Source organism: Eurytemora carolleeae, unplaced genomic scaffold (assembly GCF_000591075.1).
Source record: "Eurytemora carolleeae unplaced genomic scaffold, Eaff_2.0 scaffold953, whole genome shotgun sequence".
In the NCBI taxonomy this organism is placed as follows: Eukaryota; Metazoa; Arthropoda; class Copepoda; order Calanoida; family Temoridae; genus Eurytemora; species Eurytemora carolleeae.
This window is the reverse complement of record NW_019396998.1, coordinates 218,407-243,860: the sequence shown is the minus strand read 5'-3', so window position 1 is coordinate 243,860 and position 25,454 is coordinate 218,407. Positions and strand designations below refer to the sequence as shown.

The following is a 25,454-nucleotide window of genomic DNA, read 5'->3' as shown; positions in this document are numbered from 1 at the left end:
TAGAGTATTGAAATATTTTGCGGCATTATTCTTTAAAATAATAATAAATCCGAAACATTATTGGCCTCTTGCATCACTAAAATGTGGATTGCCTTTGCTGTACTTACTAGATTTGTTAGTACAAGTTATAACTTTTCAAAATAAATCAAAATTATAGAATTAATATATTTTTCATATCTTTTTCACGCAAAAGGGGGTGATCTAAAATACGGAAAGTATGTAAGTCGAAATCCTTTTTTGATGCATATTTTGTCATCAAAGGTCAGAGACGATTTTTATGTGATTGCGGAGCTGAGGATTTATACCTGAGAGTTAGTTGAACTATTCAATGAGTCGGTTGAACTTTATATACATGGGTTCAGACAGACAAGCCAAATTTATATATAGATTCGATTAAAACAAACTTGCATAGAATAAAATTTAAGAGATTAGACTTCAGAAACGACTGTACGAAACGCATTCTGTCTGTTTACTTACACACTGTGTAGTGAATTCTCTCTGCCAAATCCTGAAAAAAAGCCAGTAAACGACTATTCAAGGCAGCGGTCAAACTCTGCAATGAATTGTAAGAAGTGAGAGATGAGTTTATATTTTAGGGTTGGGTTAGGTTTAGCTACTTTCTCGGCCGCGTGTCGAGCGCCGCGACTAGAACTGGCTCTCTGTGTCTTATAATTCTTTACGGCATTCGCGAGTAACACAGATTGGACGCTGCCTATATTAAGGCAGACAACTTAATTTAACCTTGGAATCATCATATTTAAAGAGTTTCAGGACGTATTAAAAACCACACGTGCTCAATGTTATAGAATCAAATTTCTTGAAGTATTTCCGGTCCGAGCCGGGTTTCCCCGAAAATCATCTAATGTTAACGTTGCATTTTTCCCATTTTTAAATCAATAAAATTAAACAGACTTCAGAAACTTTCTTCTATTGAACTGTTATTTTGAATTGCATGATGTAAAATTTAAAAAAATTGTATATTTTTCAATGTTGCTTGAAAGAATTGTGTGATATTATATATGCTAATTGATAGAATTATTATATAGAGTATTGATAGAATTATTATGAAATATTATATGCCACTTTATAGTTGATATGGAATAATGGAGTACTGATAGAATTATTATGAAATATTATATGATATTGTAGTTGATAGCACATATATGGAATATTGATAGAATTATTATAGAATATTATATGCTATTGTAGTTGATAGAACATATATGGAATATTGATAGAATATATATGGAATATTATATGCTATTGTAGTTGATAGCACATATATGGAATATTGATAAAATTATTATGGAAAATTATAATTATATGCTATTGTAGTTGATAGAACATATATGGAATATTGATAGAATTATTGTATAATATTATATGCTATTGTAGTTGATAGAACATATATGGAATATTGATAGAATTATTATAGAATATTATATGCTATTGTAGTTGATAGAATATATATGGAATATTGATAGAATTATTATAGAATATTGTATGCTATTGTAGTTGATAGGACACATATTGAATATTGATAAAATTATTATAGAATATTATATGCTACATGAATAAATCTTAATTTGCAATATTGTAGTTGATAGAACATATATGGAATATTGATAGAATTATTATGAAATATTATATGCTATTGTAATTGATAGAACATATATGGAATATTGATAGAATATATATGGAATAGTATATGCTACTGTAGTTGATAGAACATATATGGAATATTGATAGAATTATTATAGAATATTATATGCTATTGTACTTGATAGAACATATATGGAATATTGATAGAATATATATGGAATATTATATGCTATTGTAGTTGATAGGACACATATGGAATATTGATAGAATATATATGGAATATTATATGCTATTGTAGTTGAAAGGACACATATGGAATATTATTAGCTGCTATTAGTTGATAGAACATATATGGAATATTGATATGGAAAATTTAAATTCTAGATCTACGGGAATGTATGTAGCATGGTTGGTAGAGTTGGTTGACGTTTGGGAAAATTTCAGGCAAAGCTGGGTTTCCAAGTTAATTAATAAAAGAGTGGGTTTTCTGTAGACACCCTGTATCATCTTGGCTCTGTATACACTGCACTACATTAATGAAATCTTATTTTATGATATATTCATTATTTTTAAATTTGAAATCTTACCTTGCAAAACTTTGTAGTTTGTATACATTTCTCATGCATTTTCTTAAGGCTCTCTTCCCCACTTTCCAGCACCCATAATCCGCCCCCTACCCCTTTAAAGGGCCGCCCCCCCCTCTGTATCCGACATTTAACCTTTATGTATATATCATATCCAGATATATCATCTCCTTTCACTCTAAACTTTTAACTAGAAGATTTTAAGTCAGTTTCAAGGAATTTTCATATTTTTGAAATATCATTCCTACTCATGCTTTTCTTCACCTTATAGTCTATAGATATTCCCTTATCTACTTCTATTCCTACATTAAAACCTATTACTACATCTACTCTTATTCCTACATCAATTCCTATTCCTACATCTACTTCTATTCCTACATTAATTTCTATTCCTACATTAATTCCTATTCCTACATAAACTTCAGTTCCTACTTGTTATACTTCAAATCTAACTTTTATTCCTACTTCATAGCTGATTTAATCCCTACTTCTACTCATACTTCTACTGTAATTCCTATTCCTTCTCCTTCTGTACTCCCTATCCTATACTTTTACTCCTACTCCTACTTGTATTCCTATTCCTACTCCTTCTTGTACTCCTAGTCTTACTTCTACTCTTACTCCAACCCATACTTGTACTCCTACCCACACTTCTACTCCTTCCCATACTTGTACTCCTACTCCTACTTATACTCCTACTCCTACTTGTATTCCTATTTCCTACGCCTATATTCAATCCCCTTGTTGCTCCGTAATGTTTATTTTATTCACTATTCACACATTTATTTTTATATCACTACATCTACTACAATATACCTGAACAATACTTTTCAATGCACATTTACATAAATGTACAAAACTCGGTTTACTACAGTCAAGGGTTACCTAAAACTATGAAACTTTAATAACAACCTGATAATGTGATCTGAAAATTTAAATGGATTAAATATTTAGGCTTCCAATGTTATAACAATTCAATTGGCCAAGAAAAAAGCACGGAACAGAATCAGCTGCAAGCCCCCCCCCCCATGAAAGTTAAAAAATGACTAAATAATTTCCCTAAAGTCGTCTTTAAAATCTCATTCTTTGTGGGTAACTCTTTACCTTATAGTTACGATATCGTATAAGCCTTGTGTATTGTGTGAAGAAGCTCAAACACGAGATTAACTCATTACTACTGGATTCCATTTTTTCAAAAAATACCTTGAAGTTGTAATTTACAATTATTATTCCAATACTTTTCAAAGAATCCTAATCTATATTTTAAAAGAAGAAAAAATCCAAAATTAAGAATCATTTCTCTGTTTTCTTTTTACCAAATAAAATGAAATTTAGCGCTTGCAAACATTCCCCAATGGCAGTGAAATTGTTTATAATTGCGCAGTTTTTGTCCATTTTGATTTATGGAATATGGAAGACGACTTTTAAGTAATCTTTTGTGTAAATGATGTTTATATGAAGCATGCAAATTTTTTGCCTGCAGTACACCACATAAACTCATGTACCGGGTTGACTTTTTGTAAGCTAGCGCAAGCTGTACACTATACATTACAAATACAGACAATAGAAGGCAAAACGGAACGGTACGCTAAATAAATATTGCTTTTAATTTGACTTATTAAGTCACTCATAATTTCAGTCTAAAAGTCGTCTTCCCATTCCACAGTTTAAAGGGTTTTCACTGACGGTATATCTGCGATCAGGTTTTCAAGGCGCGGTTTAAAGGCAAATCCTGTCCTCTTTGAAGCATATTAGAGTCTATTAGAGTCAACCTATTCTTCCACACAAAAATCCTAAATTTAGGTAACACCTTGCATTTTACAATCGACAATTAAATAAAGAAAATTTAATTAAACTTTTACTTTTTGTTCTATCTGTGAGCATTTTCTCTTTGTACAATACAAAAAAAACATCTGAGTATCTATAAACCTTCCCATTGGGTCATGTGAGGTCCCACATTTGGTTCGGTTCAGTCGTTTTGACGTTTATTGGATACAAACGGACAAAAAAAAAACAGACATACAAGCAAAGTATATATATCTATATAGATTGTCTAAAAATCAATACGAAAAAGTAGATAACCATTCTCTCTATCTCTCTTATAAATCGATATGTAAAAAGATACAAATAATTAAGATACAACAGTTTCAAACTATATATTTAAATTTGTGAAAAAAAGATTTGTAAATATTAAAAATGAATACAGTACAGTTCCGAATACTATAATTTGAATACATTGCACTGGACCTGGCCGTTTATAACCAGTAGCAGACAGGTATATTTTTTTGGCCCGTTTTTAACGTTCAGTGTATTTTTGTTACTTTCTAGGGGCTCTTCATAGATCTGACATGTTTTTCATTATTCAAAATTTAATTTTTTATAAGTTAAATTTATTACATTTTGCAAATTTTTAATCTAAACTATAAAAGAGTAGAATCGCTTCGCTTTGAGTCATTCGTTTAGAAAAACGTTTGCATAATGTAAATAACAAATTTTACCGAGAATTAAGTCCCTTAAAGGTAAAAAAACTTAAAGGTTAAAAACTGACCAAAAAACTTTACCCATTCCTTAAAGCAACACTGCAGTATCAGGGAGGGGCAATAAGCATGGGTATTTATTAGCGACATACAAATCATCCTCAATCCACGTGGAATTTAATCGTGAATCTGTTTTAACAATTCACTTAGAGACGGTTTTTTATTTGGTATATATGTTTTTTTAAATTCAATTTAAATTTTAGAAACATTTTCCTATTTTCCGTTTTGCATAGAATGACGCTAAAATTGACATGTTTATTGAGACACCCTGTAAGTCAAACGTTCTGACCGCATTGCTACAGTATTGCTGTCGTAATATTGCGGCAAGATACCGCATAGTGGTCGCTGCACAGTGCTACGCAATTGTGGTCGCAACACTGTACACAATGACCGAAGTGCTACCGAATTCATGGTCGCAACACTGCGGTAATGACCGCAGTGCTATTTTGGTCGCAGCGCAGTTGGATAAAAGCTCTAAATTCTAGTCTTTATACTTTCTTCTTCTTGAGAGGATTGAAATGCTTGGATCTTCTGGCAGAATTATTTTTCATATTTAAAGGGTTGGATTCTCCCCCTCCATCTTCAGAGCTACTGGACTCAGTAGATTTCCTGTTATCCCTGAAATATACTTTGATTTAACGGATTGATAGTGTATCGTAACTCAAAAATCCGGGACCGATTTGCCTCAAATTTTGATTGAGAAATTCGGGAGAGCCACGGAAAATTTCTTAGCTTGGTTTTAAGATTCTCAGTTAAGTGGGTTGACTTTAATAGCGAAAATTTAGTTTCCCGGTAAAATCGACCAAGTGCGGGTAAACGGCGGGAGTACTCTGGGCAACGCTGGATTCCCAAGCTAGTGCATAATGTTACTAACAACACAGCTTCTTTAAATCTAGAGGATTCTAATTAAGAAAACTTTTCCATTTGAACTTTTTCACATTTCACCGCTATTTTAAATTGCTTTTAATTTATCTTGCTTCAAAACACCAAATATACCATATAGAATCACTACTTTTAATAATATTTTTAGAAAATCCAAAAAAACACTATTTTATCAAATGTTAAAAGTTGTTTAAAATTTTGTTACCTATTGACTAGAATACTTGATCTCTGTCTTCCCTGGCCTGAATGCTTAAAGGTCGCCTTTATATCTTCAATACTGTATCCGTGGTTACGCATCATGTGCGTTTTCAACTTGTCCTACACATTTTAAAATTAGAAATATGAAGTTTTACGCATTATTATTATTTATTTTGTGTTATTGATTATTGAGAGGGAAGTTATGTTGTAGCGCTATCCCATGGGACAGTTATAAATAATAACTAACCCTTTACAGGTGTAAAACAGAAGAATGGGGTTAAAATATATTTAAGTAAAAATATATAAAACAAATCAGGATATTTTGCTGATTTACGCTAATCATAACATTTTTGCCTTCCTCCTTTCGCATTATAAATTTAATTTCATATACACCCGAAATCAACCTATGGAAAATTGAGTCTGAAAATAAAAATTTTAAAAAGATTGCATGTAAATTATATCTCATAATATAGTAGTTTTTTTTCTACTTTTTAATATCTTTTCAGGGTGTGGGATTGTTATTGCAAACATTTTATGGCGAAAAGCGGTATGGAGGGAGGGAGGGGAGGGGGTATCATAAAAAGGATAGATGAGGGGGGGGGGAGGGGAGAGAAATCATAAAAAGAAAGCTTAAGAGCATAAAGTTTGAGCTGTTTAAGTTATATTTGATAAAACATATTGAAGCCTCGGAAGCAAAACAATTTTACTCCCTAAATGTTTGGTCGATGTTGTATGTTTGTGTGTCTGCGTGTTTGTATGTTTGTATGTTGTATCAATATTCTGTGTTTACCAAACAAAATCACTTGTCCGTCCATTCATACATTGTGTGTATTTATGAGGCACAGAAACCAAAATTATTAAAAATCCTAAAGGTATTAATATTAATACTGGTGCACTAACAAAAAGTGTATTTTCATTTAGGCCTTAAAATATTAATAGGATTTTATTTAAAGGATATAAATTCTTTCTTGGATTGTATTGCCTTGGTTCGATTTTACCTAAGTATATATATATTATATATTCAGAAAAGAAGGCATAGTAAAGTATGAAAGGGATGCATACATCAAAATATGTACCTCTGACAAAGGTATATTATATTCAGTAAATCTCAACGTTAAATTCCAAACAGTTTTTTTTATTTTTTTTTATTTTTAAAATTTGAATTTTTTGTAAAAGTCTGCACTTAACAAACTTTTGCTGGATCTTTTCTCGGTATTCTAAGAATTACATTTAGAGGAAATAAAATGTAAAAATGTTCCTTTTCCTTTTTTTTTAGTGTTGAAAAACCTGATGATGGGGTGCAGGGGCGTACGAAGGGGTGCCTAGCCCCCCGCCCCTTACACGTGCCCCCCCCTGATGGGTTGTCATTTACATATGCAGTCTGACATTAAACCCACCAAAAATTGAGTAATGTTCCAAAAATGTGAGCACAAAGTGTGAAAATATGTTCCGGAATTCGTGCTGTTATTGGTGAAATAAATCCATTTTACGATTATCTACAATTGTGGCCAGAAATTAGAACTGTTGTGTTGTGAGTCTTGGGATCAAGCATTGATCTCCATCTTATGCAGAGTTTAATTAAGGGATCACTCATTGATTCTCAAATCAAAAGAGCCCACCTTGGATAACAAGATCAAGTTCCGATCTGAGGTCATATCTACATTCTTCTTATACAATGGTTCAATAGTGCATAAATGCGGAATGTTATAATTCTAAACAGATATGGGAGATTTAGATGTAGGGTTTGCTTCTACGCTTTCATCCTATAATTATTCATTCTCAAACATACTGTATACAAGGTGTCTCAAACATACTGTATACAGGGTGTCTCAAACATACTGTATACAGGGTGTCTCAAACATACTGTATACAGGGTGTCTCAAACATACAGTATGGAGGGTGTCTCAAATATACTGTATACAAGGTGTCTCAAACATTCTGTATACAGGGTGTCTCAAATATACTGTATGCAGGGTATCTCAAACATACTGTATACAGGGTGTCTCAAACATACTGTATACAGGGTGTCTCAAACATACTGTATACAGGGTGTCTCAAATATACTGTGTAAAAGGTGGTTCAAGTTTATCGTATAAAAGGTATTTTAAGCTTTAAAGTTCTCTGTCTATTAATCTATATGATTATCTGATTGTCTGACTATCCGTTGATCTATCTGTTCACCTATCTCTGTTGATTTATCTGTTCACCTATCTATCTGTTCACTTATCTATCTGTTTAAATATCCTTCTGTTTATCTATCTATCTGTTTATCTATCTATCTTTTTATGCATCTATCTGTTCACCTATCCATCTGTTCACCTATCTATCTGTTTAAATATCCTTCTGTTTATCTATCTATCTGTTTATTCATTTATCTTTTTATCATCTATCATTTTCTCTATCAATCTGTTTATTTATCTACCTGTTTATCCATCTACCTGTTTATTTATCTATCTGTATATTCATCTACCTGTTTATCTATCAATCTGTTTATTTATCTATCTTTATATTCATCTTATCATCTATTCAGCTATATATCAATTTATCTATCTATATGTTTATTCATCTATCTGTTTATTTATCTATCTGTTTATTTATCTATCTGTATATTCATCTTATCATCTATTCATCTATCTATCTGTTATCTATCTTTCTGTGCATCTGTCTATCTGTTTATCAATCTATTTGTTTATTCATCTATCTGTTTATCTATCTATCTTGTTATCTATCTATCTGTTTATCGATCTATTTAGTTATCTATCTATCTATTCATCTATCTATCTGTTCATCTATCTATTCATCTATCGATCTATAAATAAATTTCGTATTATTTAGTTATTTTTGCTTCCTCTTTCGGGATTATACATTAGTGAACAAAGGACATGTGAGACAGTAGGCTAAGAAGTTAGAGTGCTATATATATATATATATATATTGATAGATAGATAGATATTTAGATAGATAGATAGATATATAGATAGATAGATAGATAGATAGATAGATAGATAGATAGATAGATAGATAGATAGATGAATAGACAGAAGGAGGTGGTCACATTTATATGACATCACTGTTACGACTTTGTGACCTCGTAGTGCCCCTAGTATTGATTCTACGCACAAGTATTTAAAAGGTTCAAATCTTCTTTGTTCTTTTCAAAAGCTCTTTAATGAGAGGAGTTGTTAATGAAAACATATAAGATTTCAAGATTCCAAGATTTTGTACAATTTAATCGAAGGTTTAAAAAGGATGGAGGGTAAAATAGATCAGATTAGATTTTGGATAGAATTGAGTTTCTTAAAAGGAATTGTTTAGGAGTTTTATCATACCATCTATGAATGTAAAGGAATTGTTGAGGAGTTTTATCATGCCATCTATGAATGTAAAGGAATTGTTTAGGAGTTTTATCATACCATCTATGAATGTAAAGGAATTGTTTAGGAGTTTTATCATACCATCTATGAATGTAAAGCAATTGTTTAGGAGTTTTATCATACCATCTATGAATGTAAAGGAATTGAGTTTTTACAACAAACTTCGATTTTCTAATCCTCTATCTTTGCAACCCGACGTGGCAAAGACTTAATTTCTTTGTTGTGGACACATTTTTCAGATACGATGTAAAAATATTTAAGAAATTCGGTCCATGAAAAATTTTCACATATAAGTGAAGATGGGGGTGGGAGGAGGGGTTGGGGGATTAAAAAGGGGATATTCAGTAATATACATTGTACTTGAAGTAGACATTGCAGGTGGATCTGGGGGGGGAATATTCAACAGGTTGCAGGGGGTGGGGGAATTTATATGAAATTTGGGAAGGGAAATAACTTTGTTAAGAGGGGGGCGGGGATTTTCATGGGGAAATATATAAAGGGAAAGGGGAATATTTAAAAATGCCAGAAATTGCCATTTTGAATGAAATCTGTAGAGCTGTTAGGTCCTTAAGTATCATTTAAAAACATTTCAAACATATAAAGAATGAGAAAGATATAATTAAAATGTATTTTAAGGTATAGAATCATACATATATCAGATACAACTTGACAACACATTCCGCACACATGCAGAGTTTTTAATATATCCTTAATGAATAGATACAATGTCCTAAATTTGATACAATAACCCCCCCTTTCGATCCCCCATCTAGTTGCGCAAATAAAAAGAAAATCCTAGACATAAAATCACAATGTAATTGAGAGCTAAGGTATGAATATTCTTTTTTTATCCAGAAATATATTGTATTGCATCATATATTATATTTCTCCTATCTATCTATAAATGTATCTAACTATCTATCCTATGGTTGGGATATCCCCTCTAAGATGCAACGAAGAAATCTTCTTGTAGCGGGCCCTGGGGGAAAGAAAAAGAGGGAAATTTATCAGCTGAGAGTTGAAGGAAAGGGAAAGGGATAAACAACAAATTTTGCCAGATGATTCGGTATTTGTCTGTAAATATCCGGCCAGAGCTGGGAATTTTAGAATGGTGGATGTGTATAAACTACTAGAGAAGGGTAGGATGTATCTAGGTGTATAAACTACTAGAAAAGGGTAGGATGGATGTATCTAGGTGTATAAACTACTAGAAAAGGGTTGGATGGATGTAACTAGGTGTATAAACTACTAGAGAAGGGTAGGATGGATGTATCTAGGTGTATAAACTACTAGAGAAGGGTAGGATGGATGTATCTAGGTGTATATTTAATAGAAAAGGGTAGGATGGATGTATCTAAGTGTATAAACTACTAGAGAAGGGTAGCATGAATGTATCTAGGTGTATAAACTACTAGAGAAGGGTAGGATGTAACTAGGTGTATAAACTACTAGAGAAGGGTAGGATGGATGTATCTAGGTGTATAAACTACTAGAGAAGGGTAGGATGTATCTAGGTGTATAAACTACTAGAAAAGGGTAGGATGTATCTAGGTGTATAAACTACTAGAGAAGGGTTGGATGTATCTAGGTGTATAAACTACTAGAGAAGGGTAGGATGTATCTAGGTGTATAAACTACTAGAGAAGGGTAGGATGGATGTATCTAGGTGTATAAACTACTAGAAAAGGGTTGGATGGATGTATCTAGGTGTATAAACTACTAGAGAAGGGTAGCATGAATGTATTTAGGTGTATAAACTACTAGAGAAGGGTAGGATGGATGTATCTAGGTGTATAAACTACTAGAAAAGGGTAGGATGGATGTATCTAGGTGTATAAACTACTAGAGAAGGGTAGGATGTAACTAGGTGTATAAACTACAAGAGAAGGGTAGGATGGATGTATCTAGGTGTATAAACTACTAGAGAAGGGTAGGATGGATGTATCTAGGTGTATAAACTACTAGAAAAGGGTTGGATGGATGTTTCTAGGTGTATAAACTACTAGAGAAGGGAAGGATGGATGTATCTAGGTTTATAAACTACTAGAGAAGGGTAGGATGGATGTATCTAGGTGTATAAACTACTAGAGAAGGGTAGGATGGATGTATCTAGGTGTATAAACTACTAGAGAAGGGTAGGATGTATCTAGGTGTATAAACTAATAGAGAAGGGTAGGATGTATCTAGGTGTATACACTACTAGAGAAGGGTAGGATGTATATAGGCGTATAAACTACTGGAGAAGGGTAGGATGTAACTAGGTGTATAAACTACTAGAGAAGGGTAGGATGTAACTAGGTGTATAAACTACTAGAGAAGGGTAGGATGTATCTAGGTATATTAACAACTGGAAAAGGGTAGGATGTATCTAGGTATATAAACTACTGTGGAAGGGTAGGATGTATCTAGGTTTTTAAACTACTGGAGAAGGGTAGGTTGCATCTAGGTGTATAAACTACTGTGGAAGGGTAGGATGTATCTAGGTGTATAAACTACTGTGGAAGGTTCTGGAAGATTAATGAAATCAGGTTTGATGTCTTGAAAGCATAATTCAGCAGTAATACAGGCTTCTAATCCAGCTGTAATGGAACCAGGGGAACATCACAGGGTGAACCAGGGGAAATTGTTGAATTTAAATTTGTACAGGGTGAATATTAAAATAATTTTCAACTCTTCATATCTAATCAGGGAGTTCAGGGCTGATCAACCAAGATAAGGAGAGAATTCTTAATTCTTAGAAAATAGAAAACATATTTTAAAAAGAAATTAAAATTGTTGATTTTAAACCACATAACTTTGCAATAGTTTGAATTTCAGACCATTCAAACTTGAATAACTGTTATGTGGCTCAGTTTTATTCTGAATTAAGACATTTTAATCCCTTTTCTGGGTTTTTAATTAAAGTTTAATGAAACATTTAGTGAAGGATTCTCGTGTTTAGGGTTCTAGAAAACAGTAAAACGATTTATAACTTACATATTAAAGGATTAGTTAGTTAGAGAGGAAGAGGGAGGGAATGCAGTAGAAAACTGTGTGGATAAGAGAAGTGCTAAATGTTCTCTAAGAGTTGTGCAATTACACGTAAAAAAGTTTTCAAATAGGGGAAAACACGCTTTAACTATAGGGTATCTTTTTACATGGGGTTAAATAAGAAAATGATAAAGTAAACCATCTTGAATTCTTAAATACAAAAATCATTCTCACCTTTCTCCCAAACCTTGCATCGCACTTCAAGCAGATATGTGGTTTCTCGTTCCTGTGTACAGTTATGATATGTCTTCGCGCATTTCCGGGCTGTTTAAACTTCATCTTACACACAGAGCAAACATAGAAATCCTCCTCCATGGTAAGATGCGCGTTGGCAATCACCTCCGGCGCGTATTCCGGCTCTTCGTCACGTTCCTCTTTCGGCTTCTTCACCGGCGGCCGGCGCTCCTTGCGCTCCTGACGCTTTACAACACCCGTGCGCACAAATTTCCCGCTCACGGGGTTTCGGACAGTATGGCGTTTAAGGTCTAGTTCTGGTGAATAGTATGTATGTTGGGGTAGGGGGGCGGGCTGATATGTTTGATAGGATGGTTGGGTGGGGGTGTAGTGAATCTGAGGATGTGGGTAGGGGGAAAAGGTTTGTGGTTGGATGGTATCAATGAAGAATTCTTGATATGATATTGGTTGGGTTGGGGTTGGGGCGTGTAGGGTTTGGTTGGATAATGTGGTGGAGAGGGTTAAGGTTGGGTTGGAGAGGGAAGTGGAGAGAAGGTTTCTTGGATCATCTAATCTCAGGATATCCCAATCCTATAAGAAAAAATATCATTAATGTTATGAATATACTGAATTTAGCGTATTTAGTTTTGTTTTATGTTTAAAATTTCCCATTTGTGCTTTTATGTGTCCATCCTGAATTTATAATGTTTATCCTTTACTATCTGCCTATCTCTAGATCTAAATAGATAAATCAAACTTGGAAAATAACATTCCTCATCCTTTCCCTCTGTTTACTTTCTGTTCTTCATCCTTTCCTATTCTGTTTTCTTTTCTCTTTTTACCTCTTCATCTTCAGCTTTGTCCTACCTGGAGCATAGTCCGTCCTTCTAGCCTAATCTTAAACCTGAAATATTGTCCGTCCTACTCTACCTACTTTGAAGAGTTACCGGAGCGTTCTCTGCCAACCATAACTTTTATCTTCCTTCCCTTTACGTCCTTCCCTGCCTTCTTAATTAAGTACCCGGAGCATTATCCGTTCTAGTATCCGGAGAATTATCTGTTCTATTACCCGGAGCATTATCCGTTCTATTACCCAGAGAATTATCCGTTCTATTACCCGGAGCATTATCCGTTCTATTATCCGGAGAATTATCCGTTCTATTATCTGGAGAATTATCCGTTCTATTATCCGGATCATTATCCGTTCTATTATCCGGATCATTATCCGTTCTATTACCCGGAGAATTATCCGTTCTAACCGGTATGCTTTTTGTAATATGCGACCTAACTCCTATACCAGCTACCTGATTAAGTACACAGACATTTTCCATCATACCCTTCCTTTTCCCTTCTCTTCCTACTCTTTATAGTACCCGGAGAATTACCCTGTCTACTCTTTCAACTACCCGGAGAATTATCCGTTCTAACCGGTCTACTCTTTTTAGTATTCTGAGAATTATCAGTTCTACTCTGTCTACTCTTTGAACTACGCGGAGAATTACCCGTTCTACGGTTTAATCTCTTTGAAGTATCCGTTCTACTTTGTCTGCTCTTTATAGTAATCAGAGAATTAAACGTCCTACTCAACTTTATACTCTGAGAATCTATCTTATTCTGTCTTCTTTATANGAATAGAGGATACATTTTACCAGCTACAATGGATGGAGAATAAAAGAGAAAAATCATGTTTTAGTTTCATTGAAAGCGTAGTTAGTAGATAGTAGGTCCTTATTTTTCTGAAGACGGAAGTCAATTTGTCCAATGCAGGCTGATTGGAATTATTACGGAAAATATCAGAATCATTTTTGAATTTAAGATATTTCGCACTGATTTAACAGTTCAGTCCTTGTCCCAGCAACCTGTTTCTTACGATCAGAATTTTTCCCATTAACATGCATGAACTTTTAGGTTTTTCTCCTTTGATTGTTGAATTAAAGATAAAAAACGCGATTGAATTCAAATTGAAGAAATCAAATGTATCCAGCCCTGGTTAGTCCCAGGGCAATATTAAAAATTAGAAAAAATTTTGAAAAGTATTATATTTTTTTCTCCAATTTTTCCCTTTGTGAAATTGATAAAAATTTACGTCATTAAAATGATTTATGAAGATTAAATAATAAAGTAATATCTGCGCTATTCCATCCAGAAAATGAAAATGTCAATAGAAAATACTTTATTTAATATAAACACTGATTTATTTTCAGCTTGAGGAGACATTCTAATCTAAAATTAATTAAATTAAAAATACAGTTCAGTACATGGACTTACCAGAGAGCTAGAGAGCTAGAGAACTAGAGAACTAGAGAACTTGAGAACTATAGAACTAGAGACATAGAGAACTTGAGAACTAGAGAACTAGAGAACCAGAGAACCAGAGAACTAGAGACCGAGAGAACTAGAGAACTTGAGATTTTGAGAACTAGAGAACTAGAGAACTAGAGAACTTGAGAACTTGAGAACTTGAGAACTAGAGAACTAGAGAACTAGAGAACTAGAGAACTAGAGAGCTAGAGAACTATAGAACTAGAGAACTTGAGAACTATAGAACTAGACACATAGAGAACTTGAGAACTAGAAAACTAGAGAACCAGAGAACTAGAGACTAGAGAACTTAGAGAACTAGAGAACTAGAGAACTGGAGAACTAGAGAACTAGAGATATAGAGAATTAGAGAACTTGAGAACTTGAGAACTAGAGAACTTGAGAACTTGAGAACTTGAGAACTAGAGAACTAGAGAACTAGAGAACTAGAGAACTAGAGTACTAAAGTATCCGAGAACTAGAGAACTAGAAACCTAGAGATCTAGAGACCTAGAGAACTTGATAATTAAAGAACTAGAGAACTAAAGAATTGTAAAACCAGAGAACTAGAGAACTAGACAGCTAAAGAACTAAAGAGCTAGAGAACAAGAGAACTTGAGAACTAGAAAACTAGAGAACTAGAGACCTGGAGAACTAAAGAACTAGAGAACTAGAGAACTAAAGAATTGTAGAACTAGAGAACTACATAGAGACCTGGAGAACTAAAGAACTAGAACTAGAGAACTAAAGAATTGTAGAACTAGAGAACAAGCAACAAAAGTAAGAGACAACTTTATTTAATTTAAATATATTTCAGATATTTATCTTACACCTCTCGCTCGATTTGGTTCAAGTGTTGAATAATGAACATGTTAGAACCACTAAAATTGTCTAAACTTAGTTTAAATGTTGAAACGTTATTATATAATTTCAGAGTATAATATATGATTGAAGGATGAGTATGTATATATGCAGAAGAGCAGGGGAGCAGGTGCAGTTTAAACTTTCTTTCAAAACATTTCTCTCAACCCCTCCCCCTCCCAAATCCCAACCCTCTCCTCTCTCCCTTACTTCTCCTCCACCCCATTCCCTCTACCCCCACTTATCTAATGTTCAGACATTTTTAGCACCTTTAAAATCTTAATCTTCTTTAAAATAAGTTATTTAAAAATAAATATCTTAATAAATATTTAAATTCCAAACTTCTTATAAAGATTAACAATTTTTAAGATGAAACAAAAATTAATGAACAATTTAGAGCAAAATATAAAAAAAATTTAGTATTTAAATGCTTAAAACAGTTAAAAGACATATTTTATTTATCTAAGTTTTAATACAAAGTAGACTCTATAGAAACACGCATATACGTATTGTGAACAATAATATATATATAGAAATTTTGTTCAGGAAAAATTATAATTGTAAAACTCTATTCTTGTAAATCCTTAAAATAATTCAGAAAATTTATAATTTCTACAGTTTATTAACAGATTTTTGTGCTATAAGAAACGGTAAAAAAATTAAGCTACTTTGATTTATAACTAGTGTATGCCTGTCTTGATGCAATGGTTATTTCTGTAACAAATCAGTGATTACAATTTTTTTTCTAAAAATATTCTAACTTCGTTACAACATGTTCATTTATGGATCCTGTTTAGGTTCTTTTTTGCTTATATTTGGCATAATGTAAAAAAATATATGTTTAGAATGTACAATTTCAAAAACAATTGCTTTTCTTAGACTTTGCTAAATTTGGACCCCGAATGAAAGAATAGGCAAATAAAAACGATCCAAAAGTCAACCAACCCACGAGCAGCCGTAGTAGATTTGAATATCCGAGCCAGGTCAACCTTTTCGGTCCCAGCTTGTACTGTACCTAGCTCTTTGGACAGGACTAGCCGGTGCAAGAAGGTTTACGCGGTCAGACTTTATGCTTCATATAGGTTGAATTTACTTTTACTAAAGGGCCAGAGGTGCGTGAACCCCAATGCACATCGCGCAAAGCAGCATATTACCTGTGGTTTATCTAATGTAATACAGCTATTGAAGAACTGACGATCTCTCTCCTTCGCGACCTCTAGTGTAGCGTAGTCTGAAGCATGCTCAGGAGGCGTGGGGGCGTTCACCTATCCAACCAACCAATCAATTAATCAATATTTAACAAATTTATTAATCAATAGATAAAATAAAATCTCTTTTTAGAGTGGTATATTTTTTCTCTTTCTATTGAATACTTTTATTTATGAATTCTCTTTAAAAGTGACTTTTGTCAGAATTAAACACTTTGGAAGTCGTTTGAAATTACAATGACCTAGCCTTTATTTGATCACATTTGGCTCATCTGTCGTAGACAAAAAATCTGGTATGATATTTGTAAGAACATTTTTTAGGAAATTTTTCTGTAAAACTGAATTTCTTATGAAAGTATAAATACGACTGACATTTGAGAGTCCGATGACCTCACCGATGTTGTGCAAAATGAATGCTTGCAAAGATAGGCGACAAGAAAACTTGCAAAAAGATTTCGGAAGCTTAGACTTTTTCTTTGCACTTTTAATTTTTACCCAGCTTCCTTGTATATTAATCTTGATTTATGATGACCCACCCCCCACCCTCTTGGTGTCTAGCATCAACTATATTGATCTAAGAAAAATCGATAACTAGGTCTTCATCGAACATTCTGTATGTTTAGGTTTGTCAAAGTCTGGTCATATGTTTGTTGATGACATCATGTATGTCTGTTTTATATTTGTCAAAATCATGTTTTGTTGTCAATGTCTGTTTGATCATTATTTGTTTTTCAATGTTTGTTTGATCATTATATGTTCATTAATGAATGTTTTATGTTTGTCAATGTCTGTTTTCTATTTGTTATTATCTCTTTTAGGTTTGTAATTGTCTGTTTTCTATTTGTTATTATCTGTTTTATGCTTGTAATTGTCTGTTGTCTATATGTCAATGTCTGTTTTATGTTTGTAATTGTCTGTATTATGCTTGTAATTGTCTGTTTTCTATTTGTTATTTTCTGTTTTATGTTTGTAATTGTCTGTTTTCTATTTTTCAATGTCTGTTTTATGTTTGTAATTGTCTGTTTTCTATTTGTCAATGTCTGTTTTCTTTGTCAATGTCTGTTTAATTTTTTTCATTGTCTGTTTTCTAATTTGTCGGATTTATATGAATGAACGTTTTTATTTAATTGTAAACTGTAATTCAGTATTTAAAAAAAGAGTACTGTTTATTTACAATTCTTTAAAAGGTTTAAATACCCCTCCCCCCCCCCTCTCCCCCCGAATTACATAAAAATTTGTCAGATCGACCCCCACCACCACTTTATACACATACATCTAAACAGTTTGTTTTTAATCTTCCTGACAGAAAAAATCTCAAGGAATAATAATTGTCTTAAAACATTTTTTTAAAAGTGAATATTTGCAAATTTTTTTTTCTATCTCATAATCTGAGTTCGTTTCCCTTTTGTCCATTTGACAGCCCTTTTTTTAAATAATCTTTTTTATTTGTTTATTTTCTTGTGGTTTTTAACATCATTTTTTATTGATTTTGATGGTTATTATATCGTTAGAACTGACGAGGGTCAACCCAAACCGAAATATATATATCTACTTTATTTACTCTACAGAGGTTTGGTCCATCACCATCACCGAATTTTAAATTTGTATGTTTTATGTTTGACAAAATCTTGTTTAATGTTCGTCAATGTCTTTCAAATTTGTTTGTTTCAAGTGTCAATGTGTCTGATTTCACTTTTCAATAATTTTTTATGTTTGTCAATTTTCATACTTTTTGTTTGTCGATGTAAGTTGTCTTGTCTGTTTCTTTATTTTATGTTGTTTAATGTCTGTTTTTGTTTTTCAATCCACCTGTTTCATATTTTTCATGTGTCTATCTTTATGGTTGTCCTTGTCTCTTGAAGGTTAATCAATGTCAGTCAGGAATTTCTCAAAGTTTGTTTGATGTCTGTCAATTTGTATGTATTATATTTGTCAAATTGGCAGAAAATAAATAAGAATGTATGCATTAATTACTAAACACTCGGCCTTGAAATACAAAAACTTGTTTTGTAAAAAAATGTCAAGTTTTGATTTGGTTCCTCTAAGGTGACGAACTCTTCTCCTGAGCCAGGATGCCAGAGATGAGAGGAGGGGGGCGCCTCACAGCCCCACCCTAGGGTTAAGATGTCGGAATCTTCCATCATAGTAGGGTTAATACTTAATTAATACTTTTGTGTCAGCGATAACAAGACAAGAAGATGGCACTAAATAGTTTCACAATACTTGGTCGAAACAGGTAGCAGCGGCTGATGATATAATCGTGGAAGGATTGTTTTTACAGTGATGATATTCTAGAAAGTTCTCTTTTTGTACAATTCTGTTTTTAGCACTTAATAAATTTCAGACTTGCATATAAGGCTTAGATTTGTATTGTTCATGGACTTGAAGGCATATAGGATTGTATAGATAGATAGATAAATATCTCCGTTGATGGAATCTCAAAATTTTGCATCCATTGACTAGAAAAGTTCACGTGTGTTTAAAAAAGTTTATCTTCTCCTCTTTGGCACTAGTATCAAAAATAGTTTTAAATCACTGTAATAATATTTATACAATTATAACACTAGGAAAAATACGCGTTTGACTAGAAGCACTAATTTTCCCCCTTTTTGCACGAGAAATCCCCAGATCATCGAAGGGGAAATTTTTCGCACCTTTTCCCTGATTTTCTAAATTGTTCCTTTTGGGGATTTTTCTAGGGGAATTGTTGAAGTTCCCTACATGCCGGGATACGCTGCTCTAGCCACTGAAGCCAGCTCTCTCTCTTTCTCTTTTCAACCGGCTGACTCATTCACTTCATCTTCATCCCCTTAGGGGCTTCAAGTCCTGCCCATTTTTCAAACCCAAAAATATTTTATTCTTTTTGGAATTATAAAAAAAAGTTTTAACTTTTTGAAAAATTGTTTATCGTTGAGATTCCTTCAAAGCCCGGAGAGGGAATAAGTTTAAAGAGGGGGAAAACATATTCGCCGAGCATCGTATCGATCCCGCCATGCGGCAGTAGCTAGGGAAACAGCCTCCCCCCCTGGGGGGAGAGGAAGGGAAGGGGGCGGCCCGCCCTCCTCTCTCTCTCATTGAACACACATCACACACGCCATGACGACGAAGGAGGGGTGGATGTTGTATCGAACCCTCAAAACTATTCTAATCCTAGAATATTACAGGAGGAGAAAACAGGAGAATTCACGATCTTGAAAACCACTGCATGGGGAAATATTTATGAAACCATGGGGGAAAGGGGAATTCCCGTCTAGGCTCTCACGATCTTCAAGGGGGAATAATCCCCATAGGGGATATTCACACCTTCACCTGTTAATAATACGGGGATAACCAGGGGGATTCTGTTTGGGATATCCCCCTACATGGGATATCCCCCCTCCCCATCCCACCTGGAATAATGTCATCAGACTTCCTATTTATCTATAATATTTTGATTGTCGTCTTTACACACAATATTGGACATCAACGCGGGTAAAACTGGAAAAGATATATGGATTTTTTAAAAAGTTTCTTTAAAAACTCGTTTCTAATGTCTTAATATATCTTTATATATTCAATTTATTGTTCAATCAAAAAAAAACAGATAAACAGATATTTTCTTTATATATGTCTTTTTGTCTACATCTGTCTGTATATATATAATATATCTATATCTATACATGTCTATATAAGATTTTAAGTCTGTATGTCTATAGATCTGTATATGTCTTTTAGTATATACATTTCTATATCTGTCTATATGTCTAAACCTGCCTGTATGAATGAATGACTCTATCTGTATGTGTATATACATCTATATGTCTATATGAGTCTGCAATGTGTATGTATTGGTGTATATTCATGTATGTCTGTATTATATGTATTGAATATTTGGATTATGTCCATGTATGTCTGCAAGTCTATATCTGTCTATGTGTCTATGTGTATATGTCTGTATGTATGTGTATTTATACAAGGTAAGGTTCATGTTAACATTTATAATCCTGATTTCTTAAAAACTTCAAAAACACTTTAAACCTAACCAGAGAGAGATAAACATAAAGCTCGTTATATAATATGTACTTTATGTCACATAGATCCAGACTTCTATTAGAGGGTTGCATTAATTTCCAAAGCTGGGCCGACTTTGAAGTGTCGCAACGCCTTGGATTTTAACATAAAAACTTACTTGTATTGTTTTGTATCCCATATAGACATTTTAGAATTATCAAGCACTTGTTTTTAGCTTTGTTTTTTAAGAAGTAATATAAACAAAAAAATGCTAAAATCTGAATTTTGTATGTGAAAGTGAGCTCGTGTGTGAAGGTTTACTTACTGTCAAAATAGAACAACTGAATCAATGTGTTGGGTATCTAATTTAATAAACCATAAACCCACCAATTACGGGTCAACCTTTCCGGTCCCAGTTTGAACTGTATCTAGCTCTATGGACAGGACTATCCGGTGCAACAAGGTTGACGCGGACAGACTTTATGCTTCATATAGGATGAATTTACTTTTTCTAAAGGGGCAGAGGTGCGTGCAATATCTGAAACATTTCATTATTTGTAGGGACTTCAAAACAAAGATGTTCTTTTTAGTACAATTTGCAAGAACGTGTTAAACATTTTTGATATCGAAGAAAAAGAAAAAATTTAAAAAGAAAAAGCTTTTTCTTCTTCTTCTTCAAACAAAAGTCGCTGAATTGATTTAATTGACTTTTTTTTGGCAATTTGTTCGATGAGTGTACTTTTCGGAATTTTCAGTGCACTTCATAGTTTAACAGTTCAGTGATTTTTCATAAATATTTTTTCTTATACTTCATGAAATACTGAATGAAAATGTAAGAAATTTTCACTTTTTTTTCTTTTGTTGGCTATGAAACGTCTTTCTATAGACTGTATGGCCCAACACCGATTTAGCAACCCTTGAATAAAGGTAACATAATTTTGTATTCTACCAGTAGACTAATTTCGAGTAAATCTGTAAAAATTATCAATTTTAGTTTTGAAACAGAGCATTTCCAATAAATCTTCTTCTTTTTTGATTTTCTGTAAAAATTCCTCTCAGGAATGCAAAAAATATTCATAGCAGGAGATATTTTCATGATGAAAGACAGAGGGAAGGGGGGGAGTAGATAGATAGATTGATAGATATAGTAGCAAGTGAATGCCGTACTCTTAAAACTTCTTCCCAAACTGTATGAGTCCAGGTACAATTTGACCGCTATGAATATAAAAATGGACACGATCCACATGGCTGGAATCCCGTGAATTATCAACGCCACTACCACTGGGCGCGATCTCGTTAGCTATCGGTGTCAATACGGACACTAGCAATCAATTTATCAATGTTTCAAACAGGACACGATCCACACAGCTACAATCCCGTGAACTATTAACGCCACTACCACTGGGTGCGATCTCGTTAGCTATGTCAAATGGACAATAGCAATTAATCGTTAGCTCTAAATGCCACACAGAGACACAAGCGTAGCTATCAAACAAGCTCTTAATCGATCTGTACCAAATACCGAGGTACGATCGCAGCCCGAACGCAGTTCAAATGAATAATGGTTTTTATGTAGAAGTTTACAAACATAGATCATTAATAATGTATAACGTACTGCAAATTTACAGAATATCGTGTTACCTGATATTTATTACATATGTAGATAGATAGATATATTTGACTAAATATTTTCATAAAAAAAACAATCGCACAATTTTTACATTTTAATTTTGCCAGGAGGACCTCTTTAACTACCTTGTCTTTAACCATTGTCAATGCAAGTCGTTTTTTTTAATGAGAGGCACTTTTGCAGCGATAAATACAAACTAAATTAACTAAAGGAAAGGAAAGAGAGGTAGAGGAGAAGGAAAATGAGTGGATAGAGGAAAAGGTATTGAAGAAAATAATATGTGTATTTAAGATATTTTGCGAGTTTAGCACGCTTTGTTTAATTTGTAGTTTTTTAAAGTTCAATCCATTTAATTTGTTTAAAAGAAAATTATGCCAACAAAACACTTTGCAGGCATAAAAATATATAGAAATTCGTCCAAAAAAAACCTTAAAGATGAATAGAGACATAATTATTTGTTAGAAGCCCCGTACATTATTTACTAATGCATGAATGCCTCCGTACGAATAATGTTTAAAATTTAAATTTCTGTTCCTAGGTTTGATATGCAGCTGCACAAACACTTTTTTGTTATCAATCGTAAATTTGAAAAAATATTAATTGGATTAAATTCAAAACATTACACATTGGTCAGATGTTTCATAAATACGAACCTCTCATGTAAGCGCGCACGTACAACGTTTAATATGTATATAAAATGATAACAAGAGTTTTATTCGGTTACTTTTATTAGGCTTTTCCGGTTTGCTTTTTTGTGGTAACTCAACACACATTTTCATGCTTAAATAAATGCTAAGAAGGGCGCAACAAATTGTGTCCTTAATCAAACCTTTATATGTATATTTACAGAAAACAAAAATTTATTGTTTGATTATCAGAATTTTCGCAGGTTTGGTTGGAAAATATAAATTGCCAAATCAGCGCAGCTTTATTAAGGTATTCGAAGAGAAGGGTTAGGAAAGGTAGAGTAAGGGATTGGGAAAGAGAGTAAAAGAAGTAGAGGATAAGAAACTGTATAGGGCACTAGTTGTTAAGGGAAGGTTAGTGTATGAGTGTGTAAAAGAAGGAGAGGGGAGGTCGGGGTATGGGAGTGTAAGAGAAGGAGAAGGGAGGTCAGGGTATCAGTGTGTAAGGGAAGGAGAGGGATGCTGAGGGTTACAGGAAATTCGGAGGGCAAGGGAAGAGAAGTGGAGGATATGGGACGTGTAGGGTAAGAGAAGAGGATAAAGTATGGGAAGTGTGAAGGGTACGGGAAGAGAAGGGAAAGGGATGGGAAGAATGGGGTAAAGTATGGGAAGTGTGGTGAGAGCGTGGGAGTGTGGAGTAAAGAAAATTGGACTATAGTCTGAGCTGTGTATTACTACGAGGCAGGTATATAGAGTAAGGGGGAGTAGTCTGACCTACGTATTACTACGAGGCAGGTATATAGAGTAAGGGGGAGTAGTCTGACCTACGTATTACTACGAGGCAGGTATATGGAGTAAGGGGGAGTAGTCTGACCTACGTATTACTACGAGGCAGGTATATGGAGTAAGGGGGANTTTTTTATACATTGTTAATTTAGATAAATTTATCTCTCTCATACCCAAGAGAACTAAGAAATTGGTATTTTCTTAAAACATTCACGCTTTACAGCTTTCGAGTAAAAATCGAAATATTCCTAATATCAAAATGTTCTAACAAAAATGTAATTTCGCCTTTCTTGAAATCATCCGGGCAATGTCCCCGAAATTAAAATATCTGTGTTCCAGAAATAAAAATAAAAGTTTTTCCGATATCAAAATTGTGGTGTTCATTAAAGATTAAGATAGCCACGTTCCTGAAAAACAGCCGTTATTCTTAAAATCCAAATATCTATATGTTATCATGAAATCAAAATGACAGAGTTCCAGAAATCAAAATGGCGATTTTCCAGAAATCAAAATGGCGAAGTTCCAGAAATCAAAATGGCGATTTTCCGAGATAGGGGGAAGTCCTATCTAGGTCATTACCCGGAAAAGATTTGTAGGTTAAGTTAAATTCCACATATGTATTTGGAAATACGTATACTCATGTTATAATATTAGAATTTAAACCTTTATTAATAATGTGGAAGATATTGTCGTTTTTTTAAAATAAATAAATAGAGTTTATTATGATAAAAATCCGAGGATTAACATTCATATAAAATAAGATTATACATTTTAAATTTGTCATATTGGTAAAAGCATACATATGTTTATCTATTACTATTCAGTAATCTTTGGATATATGGTATAGATGATCTCCATAGCCTCTCCGTCCTGGCTTGAACAACTGTGAACAGATTCTGTTCTCTAAGGTTATGGTTGTAGAGAGGAATATTTCTCGGAAACAGGGATCTGTGGTTCGAGCTTAACATATATTTTTTCCCAAACGATAGACAGAGATTTTTTTCTCGACGAACTTCTAGTGTTTCAAGGTTAGACACTTTAAGTTCAGACTCATATTCTTTATATTCTCGACCAAGTATTACCCCAAGAAAGGTTTTCTGCACTCGTTCGAGTGCGCAGGTCTCGTTGACTGTCAGTGTGGAGTCGTTTTTCTAGGTTTAAAAGGGTTTAATTTTGATAATTTCTACAACAGTTGCAGCAAAAATGCACAAAAGTCTCTTTTGTAGAGAAAAAAAAACACATTGGAAAATTCTCAGTTTTTAAAACTATAAATATTAATATCTAATTAATACTTGATCAGACAAATTTTTAAACGGTATCATTGTGAATCGGGCATTGTATGCTCTTACTCCCTTTTTTCTGGCTTTCAAAAAATATTTTTGTAAAGCTCTCCCTCTTTTACAGGACTCCCTTTTCAGACATTTTCTTTCTTTAACTTAACACCAAAAAAGATTTAAACATTTTTTATTTAAATTTATCAAAATACCTAAATCATCCCTTTCTCACTTTAAAATAAGCACTCATATCTAATTTAAGTTAACGTTTGTGATTATGTATTTTAAGTTTGCATAAATTTAAGAAGAAGAAGAAGAACATCTTAAAATCATAATTGTTCTTAAAGAATGTTTACTACAAGTTCAGGCGCGTACACAGAAATTTATCCAGGGGGGG

The 25,454-nt window shown here is 33.3% G+C and overlaps 1 protein-coding gene across 1 annotated transcript; it reads right to left on the bottom strand.

The window, feature by feature from the left end:
- Positions 1 to 4,317: 4,317 nt before the first annotated feature.
- Positions 4,318 to 19,518, bottom strand: LOC111710919 (early growth response protein 1-A). Its single transcript, XM_023485116.1, has 5 exons — positions 18,791 to 19,518; positions 16,698 to 16,808; positions 12,382 to 12,972; positions 5,811 to 5,923; positions 4,318 to 5,341 (listed from the first exon to the last, which is right to left on the bottom strand). The coding sequence occupies exons 1-5, from the start codon at positions 18,893 to 18,895 to the stop codon at positions 5,212 to 5,214; spliced, it is 1,050 nt and encodes a 349-aa protein (XP_023340884.1). The 5' UTR covers positions 18,896 to 19,518; the 3' UTR covers positions 4,318 to 5,211.
- Positions 19,519 to 25,454: the final 5,936 nt, after the last annotated feature.